At 52.4% G+C, this 10,085-nt stretch overlaps 1 protein-coding gene across 6 annotated transcripts; it reads right to left on the reverse strand.

Annotated features, from left to right (window-relative positions):
- Positions 1 to 49: 49 nt before the first annotated feature.
- Positions 50 to 9,573, reverse strand: SLC18A1 (solute carrier family 18 member A1). Of its 6 annotated transcripts, XM_083811566.1 has the most exons (16): positions 8,643 to 9,556; positions 7,535 to 7,719; positions 6,974 to 7,334; positions 6,736 to 6,794; positions 6,361 to 6,444; positions 6,160 to 6,252; positions 5,913 to 6,002; positions 4,915 to 4,958; positions 4,733 to 4,793; positions 4,518 to 4,613; positions 2,926 to 3,004; positions 2,766 to 2,817; positions 2,474 to 2,537; positions 2,277 to 2,396; positions 1,943 to 2,076; positions 50 to 1,635 (listed from the first exon to the last, which is right to left on the reverse strand). In XM_083811566.1, exons 2-16 carry the CDS (start codon positions 7,656 to 7,658, stop codon positions 1,522 to 1,524), a joined length of 1,575 nt encoding a protein of 524 aa, XP_083667692.1. In that variant the 5' UTR covers positions 7,659 to 7,719; positions 8,643 to 9,556; the 3' UTR covers positions 50 to 1,521. The 6 variants fall into 6 exon arrangements, with proteins under 6 accessions (XP_083667692.1, XP_083667691.1, XP_083667689.1 ...); XM_083811565.1 differs by lacking the exon at positions 7,535 to 7,719 and having other exon boundaries at positions 6,736 to 7,195; positions 7,293 to 7,334; positions 8,643 to 9,566; XM_083811563.1 differs by lacking the exon at positions 4,733 to 4,793 and having other exon boundaries at positions 5,913 to 6,252; positions 8,643 to 9,564.
- Between the last annotated feature and the right edge of the window lie 512 nt (positions 9,574 to 10,085).

Below are 10,085 nucleotides of genomic sequence, written 5' to 3' on the forward strand. Positions count from 1 at the left end.
GGGGGGTGTCATGGCGGCGGGTTGCCGTGGCGACGGGGGCCGGGGTGGCACAAAATGGCTGCCGCCGCTGCTGATGGCGAGCGCTTTCCTTATATTCTTGGCGAGGCAGGAAAGCAGGTGGAAGATAAAAATAGCCATTATTTATTTAGGGCAGGCTTAGCCTTAGTCATTTCCAGTCAGCCTAAGAAATACAATTCCATTCTGTACGTGCAAGGCGAGGGTTTCACACTGGGAACGTGCGGTTCCCTGACAATAGCCCTATGACCTTTGGTAATGAGTCATGAGGTACCAAATGATGATTAATTGTTATTATCCCGTTTCCCCCTGGCAAGAGCATTGTGCTGCTGGGGCTCCAGAGCAGAGTTAACTGTTCTTTCTGGCAAGTGGAGTCACCTTCCATACACACCTGCTCGTTCAATGCAGAAATGAGTTCATAAACTGCCAACTGTGGAGCCAGAGGAGGTGCAAGTTTGTGGTTTCCCTGGCAAAAAAAAAGATCATGTGAATTCCTTTGACAGTTACATAATTATTTGGCGACTTTTATTACCTAACTCTCTCTCTTTACATCACTTCCGTACTTCTAAAGATTATTATGCTTCATTACTGTAAACAGTACAGCTGTTCTCTTTCTAAACTCAGGGCCAGGAAATTGAAAAATGGCAATTAAATCAACCTACTGTACTGCTCGTTGCAATGGATCTGGGTCACAAACAACCTGTTACCCCATCTCACCCATACAAGTGAGCAAAGTAGCTTTGTTGAGTCTTTGTCTGATTTTAAAACTGCTTTCAGCCTTATTTGTACCTGAATTTCTTAAAGAGATCTTAAATTTCATGAATGGTAGAAGGAACACACAAGAAGCCATAAACAGCACATAAATGGCAAAACACATCAAGCTATACCGAGACGACAATGAACGTTTTTAGCTGTCTTCAGACGAGCACAGAGCCCATTAACAGTACGAAGATATCTTTATTGGCAGACTGGCAGTGACACAGGTGGAGGGGGCCCTGTTGTTACAGAAAGGTTTCACGATGGGAATTACAGTGGAATTCTGGAGAAATAAATATTGCTGCTGATTTCATTTCAGTTTTCTCTGGTGCTTTTCTTTCAAGAGCAGTAAGCACTTTAAAGACATTAACAAATGCCACTGGACTCATCTGGGAGAGGTGTTATCGTATCCTACACTTCGTGGGCAGACTGTGCCCAGGACAGCGTTGTTTTGCAGGACAGGATGATACAGTTCATTCCATCTTCGTAAGTTCTTTACAGATGAGATGTAATTTGGGTCACTTGTCTGGAAGTCACATAGCAAAGGAGCAGCACAGCTAAACAGACAGAGCCTCCAAATCCTGGGTCCCTGGTCCCTGATGTGGGTTGCATGGCCTGCAGAACAGGAGAACAACACAACCCACGTTCATCCTGTGTCACGGGTCTTGGGGAGTCGGAGTTATTCTTGGGTGCTATCACATCCATGGCTGTAAACTTAAGCTTCAAACAGGACACACATCCTTGCACTTCCTATTCCTCATTTTCTGCCTCCACGTCACTGTCATCTGTGAGAGGGAAGTCTCGCAGGGGCTTCTGAGTGGTATAGCTTTTGGTTTGCATGGGGCATTCCTGGCTTAAGATGGCCTGGAAGAGAAAGAAGTCAAACTTCAGTAAAAATGGTGATTAATAATGAATAGGAGCATTACCACTTTCAGAGAAAGCCAAAGCAGCCAACAACTTTTGCCCAGAGAACACAAGCTGTGAGTTAGGAGAAGGACCGTAGCTCCAAACTTTTCTGGTTTTGTTGTCTGAGTGTTCTGTCCCTTTGTTGAGGGCGCAGTAGAACCCAAAAGGGAGGACACAGTCCCTGACAAATTCATTCTGATCTGCCACAAGCCTCTGGATTATCAAGCCCCTATACTTTAAGGGAATAAAATAAACTTAAACTCACAATCTTCTCCTCCCTAGCGGGAGGGCTGCGCAAGTACCAACAGAGAGGGGCGTAGGCAATGTTGATAACTCCGATGATGACCATCAGCCAGGGAAACCCGATAGCTCGCACAATCGCACCGCCTGTGGATGGACCTGCGTGTTTAAAAAGTAAAAAAGGTCAGATGACAGAAAAAGAACAAAGTTTGCCTTTCCGGTTTGGAGGGGATCTGTCACTGTGGCAGCTGGGCTGCAGACTCAGTTGCTGCCAGTGAACAGGGGGCGGAGAGGGGGTGATAAACGGGGCGAAGATGCACTCCGAGTGCGTCGCCGCGTGGGTCAGAGTTGGGCCGTACCAATCGCAAAGCCCATGCAGAAGGCGACATCGGCTATGGCGTAGACATTGCCGTAGATGGAGGTGTGGCGAAGGTCCACGAGGTAGCCCATGATAGGCATCATAGAGGAGTCCACCATTCCTGCCCAAAGCAAGGACAGCCTCGTCAGTCATAGCCTTCTCCGAGCTGCCTTTGCAGACCGAACACTGGCAGCTTACCTATGGCGAAGCCCAGCCCGCCGTTTGGGCCAATCAGCCCGTAAATGCTTTTGGCCAGAGGCACCTTTGAGAAGAAAGAGAGAACGTGTGAATGGGGCCAGAAGGGCTCTGAGGGGAGGGGCCATAACCTGGACTTGTGAAACAGACCCACGCGTGCACGCTCTGAATGTCTGGTTGCAGATTCTGGGGCTTTGCTGTCCCCCCCCTGCGGAGGGGATCGTCCATACTCTCACCCCCGCACCCCTGCTGATTCTTCTACAGAACGCTCTCGGAATTGTCTTGTGCTACTCACGCAAAGGAGACTGATTCCCACCACGGCCATGCCGATCAGGGAGCACAGCCACCTGCAACGAGGCCGCAGTTAGCACAGGGCGACGCTCTCGGTGTCACAGCACCACGAACAGAGTCCGTGCCAAAGCAGGGCCGGGCCGAAATCTCCACCTTCCACTTACCGGCCCATTTTGTTAGCCAGGACCCCAAAGAGGTTGGTGCCGATGAGGTAGGATATGCTGGCAGGAAGGAACGCCATCCCTAGGAGAGAGAAAGAATAAAGAAGTGTGTGTAATCCTCCAGGAAATGCAGGGAATCGGCAAGAATTTCCAAAACTGTTCCCTTCACTGACTGCCTCTCTCATTTGTGGAATATGATGGGAGCCAGGCATGGCAAAATAGCGCCCGGCACGCGTGCTGTGGTGCTCTCCTCATCCTCCATTGCCATCACCCTTTGTCCCAGCCTCTCTGGTGCCCCTGTGAAGCCAGAGGGAGGCACGGCTGCACCCCAGGGTGCCGTAAGTCACCCAGGAGACCTGAGACAACCAGCAGCAAAATCAGAACTGCTCGGCCCCGCTGCTTTCGGCCTCCTCTCCTGTCAGATCTTCTTCCTCTTCCACCTCTCTCCCTTTGCTTCTGCTTTTGGCTCACCAAATACAGAGGAATAAAGGAACTGCTTTAAGTGTAAAGCTCAGTGATCATTATGTAGTCAAGAGTAAATATTTGACCTGCGTGCTGATTTACCAGTTGTTTATTTTTAATATACTCTCCTGCCGACTAGAAATAAAACCAACCACCTTCACTAAGACAACTTCCTTATTGAAACACACAGACACGGTTAATTTTCTTTCCCCCCTTTTACAGCTGCGGAACACAGTTAAACCTGTCACCCCAAAGATTCCCCTTGAGCTCAGCGGTGACGGGAGCAGCTCTGAGTGCGGCTCTCAGCCGGTGCCTCGTGCAGTTACCAGCAGCGAGGCTGCAGCCGGCAGCCCTGGGACGCTGCTTTACCCTCGCCCACCTTTGCCCCCTCACTTGCTCAGGCGAAGCATCACGAGCTCTTATAGGGATGGATGCTCCTGCCTGAGCGGAGAATAACTCGATTAGGGGCTTTCTCGGCCCTGCTGCTCCCAGGCTGCAATTCAATTTGGGATCTAAGTGTAGCCTGGGGCATCCCCCAGGTCATTCCCCAGCCAATCGGGTTTTATAACAATTAGTTTTTATTTTTGTAGCAAAGACAGACAATGCTATCTCCATATCACATTTTCGAGGCAGCTGGTAATTAGCATGTACCACCCTGCCCTCTGTGGGACTCTCAAAATGGCCTTGTTTTACTCAGAGCTGCCTCTGCAAAACCCATCTGGCTGCCATGATTCCAGCCCAGCATGACGCGATTATCTGCCCTGCAGAACAGAGGATTCGACAGGCTTCATGTGCACGAAACTGCCTTCCTTCCGCCGTTATTGCTCTTGTGGGGAGCCTGATTCTATACAATTTTTTCAATAATAGGGAAAAGCACATTGTATAGCCACCACTAAGGACATTTCCAGCTGAAATTGGAGCAGCGCACAGCCTGGGATCGCTCACTCTGTGCAGCTGAGGGTATATGTTTTCTTCTTTTTAAAATGATATAAGAGATTGTTCAAGCCATCTCGCAGTGCAAAATGATACACGAGATTATTCAAGCCATCTCGCAGTGCCAAAGCCAGACCTGCTCTAGCTGAACTCTACCAAGCACCAGTTGAGGAGCGAGGACTGCAAAGCGAGGCGCCTACCGAGCTGCCATTTCGGGGAGCACATGGTTTGCATCATCCAGATGGGCAAGGTGGGTTCGAGCATGGCCACCCCCATGTTGGAGAAGCAGAGGGCTCCTGGTGGGGAGAAAAGGGAGAAACGCTCTGCTTCGGGCTGCTCCTGCTGCCGTTCGGAGCAGGCAGGAGCGGATCGGCAGACGCGGGCGCGGAGAGGCGTGCGGTGCCGTCGCCCTTACCCGCAGCCACCAGGATGTAGGGGTCCCGCAGCAGGGTGAACACCGGCGTGCCCTGGGTGCTCTGTGGAGACGGGGGGGTCACAGGTGCCGTGGGCAGGGGGGGGGCACGAGCTGCCCTCCCACCCGCGTTGCTCACAGTGCCTGCCGCGGGATCAGGCACACGCACACACGTCTGTACTCACCTCGGGGGAGATCTTGGAGGGCTGCAGAATGCAAAGCTGCAAAGCTGGGAAGGAAACGCTGCTGTTAGCCTAATTCTGGGGTGGCAGCATTTCAGGCCGTGGCTCCCTCTGGCTTTTCCTTCAGTGGGGTGCTGACCGTCGGCAGAGCCCCCCAGGGAAGCGGGAGCTGTGCCCGTGGGACACCGTGGGGGGAGCTGGGTGCCAGCCCTGCCCCTGCGGGAGCTCCCAGCGGCTGAAGTGGGAGCAGGAGCCAGCGAGCATGCTACAAGTGGTTTATCCGTGCACGAAACAGATCTGGAAACGCACGCTGTCGGGCTCTGAGCTGCCCACCATCGAGCCACACATGGAGCATGGCAGAAATTAGATGTGGAAAAGAATAGGATGAAAAAAAAAAAAAGTTTAAAGTGTGGGGAACCTATATTTCATTTTCCAAAGGCTCTTACACGCTTCATTAAACATGTCTTACATTACATCTAGGCAAAGATGGTAACTGTGACTGTAATTTAATTAGCTTAATGCTCTCCACTAAAAATGCACGTTTCTGCTATCTCTAACTTTGCTGTTGCTCTCTGAATGCTGTCACGGCCTGGATTTGTAGTACCTCTGTCTGAGAAAGAACACAGATCCCCATTCACACCGGCAAAGTCCAATCCCTTTGTGGTACGGTGAAGAGGCTGCAGACAGCACCACGTGTGCCTTCTACAGAGAACACTGTTCGGAGAGCTTTACTGAGTGTGCTATTCAAGCCATTAAAGCAATCAAAGGGTTTATTAAGTAATGAGGGACTAATTCTTACTGTATTGCTGTGTCATGCATCTGGCAGTAGAAAACATATGATTTAGCAATAACAGAATAACCGGTGCTGATGATAGCACCCATGCTGCATTAATCTGCCTCTGCCTTCACACGAGCCCCGTGAGATCCTTCCCGAGATGGGAGCGTTTGTGTCTGCCACGGGCTTTGGGTTTTCGGTTGGATTAAACCACTTGGCTCCTCACCTCCATCCAGCAGGGCTAAGAATGCCAGGACGAGGAAGGGAGAGGCTTTCCCCATGAATTCGTACATCACGCTTCCGAAGGGGGCCCCGACTGCAAGGGAAAGGCTGCGTCACGCAGCAGCAGGCATCCGGCCCCTGAAGTGCAGGGGTCGGGGACGCCTTTGGGGCCGAGCTGGGGATGCTCAGCCCAACAAAAGCAGCGTGTGATGGAGCTGCTGTTGGTGAAAAGCCCGACAAAGTGTCCTTACTCAGCACACCCAAGGCCAAGCCTCCGAGAGCGATGCCCATGGCGTTGCCCCTCTCAAAGTCGTCCGTGTAGATGCTGGCCAGCATGCCCAAGCCTGGGGGCAGAGGGAATCCAAGTTGATCACTGACCTAATGCAGACACTGCGGTGTAGGGCAGGAGCCAAGGCCGGGTGTAGCAGCGTGCAGTGAGCTAAAACATTCACCTGCGACCGATGAGAACGAGGAACCGACGCCTTGGAGAGCTCGGGCAATGAACAGCAAGGTGTAGGTGCCGGAGAAGGCAAACACTGTGGAGGAAGGAGAAACAGAGCGTCAGGCAGAGCTGCAGATCTAAAACCCTGCCAAGGGTCAGAGCAGCCTCTGCTTGAGCCCAGCTTGGGTGCTGCTGGGTGCAGGGCGCTGCTCGTCCGTTCCTGTCTCCAGTTTCTGAGGCAGCTGCTCTGCTCTCTCTCATTTCTCATGCGTGGGCACACAGCCGGTGCGTTTTCTCCCGTGCTGCTTTTATTTCAGATCAGTGGCTGGGGCAAGGGCCCAGCATCCTGCTGCATGCGAAGGGCAGAGCGGAGGGCAATACTCACTGACTGTGGAGAGGAACATGATGATGAAGCCGATGAACATGGGGATGTGGTATCCTATCCTGGAACGGGAGAAAAGAGGCAGGATCTCACCGAGGATTGCTCTTCTCCTGGTGGAGACCTGGCCTTGCTGCCCAGCCTTGCCACGCACATCTCTGAAGGTCTGTAAATAGCTCCTGAACGTGTGAATGGGGAAATATGCCGTCCCCAAAGGGCTGTGCTGAGCATGTCTCAGACGTACCTGTTGGTCAGGAGACCCACAAAGGGGTTGACCATGAGCTGGACGAGAGCCTTGGAGGCGAAGAGCAGCCCCACGCGGACGTTTTCGTTGGCGAGGAACTCCTCGCCCTCCAGGCAGCCGCTTGGTGGTGGTGGGGGGCTTGTGGGGGGCTGCAGCGTGTGCCCACTCATGGTCCCATTCAGCGGCTCTGTGGTGCTGGTGGAGCCCGAGACGGTCACGGTGCTGTTGTCAAAATAGGAGAACACGGAGGAGAAAGGAGAAGCCTCCTCGGCTGAAGGAGCCGACTCAGGCTGGCGAAGGGCAGCAGAGCTGTTAGCACCTTTGTACTCTGTTGTGTAAAGGAAGGTGGGGATGATCGGTACTAGAAAAAAAAAAACAAAGGAGGGTTTTAGTGATTTTAGTTGTTTTTGTGGCAGCTGAACTGGATGCTGGCTCGACGCCGGTGCCCTGGCAGCCCCCTCACCCATCTCTCCCCATGGCTGTCCCCTTCCAGCACGGGCTGGAGGCCAACCGCAGCCGTCCCCACGCGCAGGACACCCCCGAGGTGGCACGGAGCCCTACCCACGACCGTCAGCAGCATGTTGTCCAGCAGCAGCGCCACGAACACCACGGCCAGCGCCAGCCTCCGCGACGCCCTGCCCTCCGCCAGCCAGCGCCGGGGCGCGGGGATGGCATCCGGGGGCATCGCCGGGGGTCTCGGTCCTCTGGCTCCCTCCCGGTGCTCAGGGCTGGGGGTGTCCCGCCACCTTTGCAGGAGACGCAGCGGGTTAGCACCTCCTGAGAGTTCAAGGCTTCTCCCTCCTGCCTAAGATAGCTCAGCGTCTGTGCCCTGTGAGCGCCGGTTTTGCTATCAAAAACCATATTTTCATCAATCTCACATTTAAAGTCGAGGCCAAGAGACGCAGCGCTCTACAGTCCCTTTCCACTCTCCCGGGACATCTCGTCTCTGCTTCAAGGCATCACTTAAGTCGTCTTTCAAAGACTCAAAGCACAAATCAGGCCAGTAGCTTATCTGTGGTAATCTCTACATCTTTTCTTCCCTGTTTGTTCTTTGGAGATTAAATTAGGTCTCAAAGAAAATTCATTTACCTTGTGTGTCTTTTCATTTGACCTAATTGAAATGTCACGGCAAGATACAGGACTTGAAAGCCTAACATATGTGATTAAGATCAGGGCTTCAGAGGGGCTGAGAGAAGATCACTTGCTCGGTCACACTGAAAACATCAGACAGAAATTTGTGCTAAACCAACCAACCAATTAGCCCTTTTTGTTTTTATAGCTGGTAGCAACTTGAGCGACTGAGCAGCAAAATGAACAGAGCTGAGCCTGAACTATCATTCTTTCCGATACTCCTGTGGTTTCCTGAAATCCCAGGCAATGTTATTTATCAATTTTCAATAAAAAAAACCAGAGCAAAACCTCCAGACCCTCTATCATCGGATCTGAGTGCCACACGAGTCACTAAGCTGGTAAGAGCAAAGACAAAATAATAAAATGAATGTAAGAGAATAGATATATACATGTATAAAGTAACAGGGAGGGAGGAGGAGTAAGAAAGTACGGAAAATAAAGACGAGCAGAGTAAAGAAGCCCCCAGACCGCAAGGCACAAGCCCTGGCCCCTCTCAGTGCAATCCTGTTGCATGGAGCAGGGCGAAACAACCCCTTACCCCTGGGCGCATCCCGGAGCGAGGAGCTGGCGGCGGCGGCGGGCAGCGGTGTGCTCTGGAGCCGCTGCTCCCGGAGGATTTATCGCTGCCTTTTATCAGAAGAGGATATGAGTGTCCCTCTTCCATGGAGATGTAATTAGGACCTCAAACAAGTTTCCTTCAGCCCTGCAGCTCCCCCTGCGTCAGAGCAGGACTGGAGGGACAGGGAGAGAGGCGGGAGCGCTTATCTCAGAAGCATTTAGCCAGGCTCTCGGTGATGCTCATCTCCCTGCCAGCCCGGGTCTGAGCACACCGAGCCCGCTGCCTGGGGACCCTCTGTTCTTTGAGGCAAGCCTGCTCTGCTCCTGTGGAATAACAGCGTGTGGATTCACGGCTGGGAGGAAAGGGTAATGTTGTTAAATGGCCACAGGAAATACATTTTTAAAACAGGTCATAATCTAGGTCTTGGACTACCCTCCAGTGGCTGCTGGCCATTTTCTCGCTGCCCAAAGCTGCTTGGCCCTGGTGCATCTCTCCTCTCTCCAGCTTTGGCTCTGTGTTGTACGTCCTGGAATAAATGCAGGCAGGTGTCAGCAGCAAGACCTGATGCACCCCAGGGATGTTGGGTTAACTGTCATCAGTCACTCGGGGAGCCCGACGTGAAGAAAGACGGGGGTTGTATCCCCTCTCCCCCAGCAGGCATGTGGTGAAGGAGCCACACCAGCAGTGGGGTGGGGAGGGACTCCCTGTGCGGGTGGGAGATGCTTCTGCAGGATACCCGGCTGGAAAGGCAGCAGCTGTGGGTTTTGTGGAGGCTTTGCAGTGAGCTCTGCTTTGCTTTACAAACTACAAAGGGAGGGAAAAGAGCCGTGTGTCGAACAATCCCCACAGCTGCTTGTACAAGAGCTTCTCCCGTGGGAGGTGGTACAAGCAGCTCCCGCCAAGGAATCGCTTCTCAGCTTGTTTTTCCCTTTTTGTGCTGAATGTTTTTAACATCAGAAGGAGAATAAACTGAGTGAAAGCTCTTTCTCAGAAGGAATATAGAAATATCTGGTTCCCTGGCCCTCGGGCTGTGGCTGGTCCACAAGGCACTGCCAAGCTGCCTTTACCCAGTCCACAACGCAAATCATCACAGGATTTCCAGAACTAAAAGTGTGAGGATAAGTGTTCATAGTGGACAGAAGTATTTTTAAGGCCAAAATCCACTGATCCAGGCCGCGATCCCTGAGCAGCTGTGGTCCAAGCAGTTGGGGTCCCTCTGCGTCTGATGTTCTGCCGTTGCCTGTATCCAGAAGGACGCTGGCAGCGTCGAGCTTCGAGCACAGCCTTCCCCTGCACTTTTACCCTGCCTGCTTCATCTCCAGGGACAGGAGCCAGCTATTTCTCAGACTAACAAGGCTGGTTTCCCGTAAGCAAAGCCGCATGGAAAATTATATCCGTGCATGATTGAGGTACTGCAAATAT

The sequence above is a fragment of the Anser anser genome (genome assembly GCF_964211835.1).
Source record: "Anser anser genome assembly, chromosome: 26".
Lineage (NCBI taxonomy): Eukaryota > Metazoa > Chordata > Aves > Anseriformes > Anatidae > Anser > Anser anser.

What these genes read in the sequence shown, in the direction of transcription:
- SLC18A1 (XM_083811562.1), bottom strand. Translation starts at nt 8,768, where the DNA reads ATGGAAGAGGGACACTCATATCCTCTTCTGATAAAAGGCAGCGATAAA. An exon ending in CTGGCTAACAAAATGGGCCG is followed by an intron (nt 2,818 to 2,925) that starts GTAAGTGGAAGG and finishes GCCTCGTTGCAG; the next exon opens with GTGGCTGTGCTCCCTGATCG. An exon ending in TGGGAATCAGTCTCCTTTGC is followed by an intron (nt 2,538 to 2,765) that starts GTGAGTAGCACA and finishes TTCTTCTCAAAG; the next exon opens with GTGCCTCTGGCCAAAAGCAT.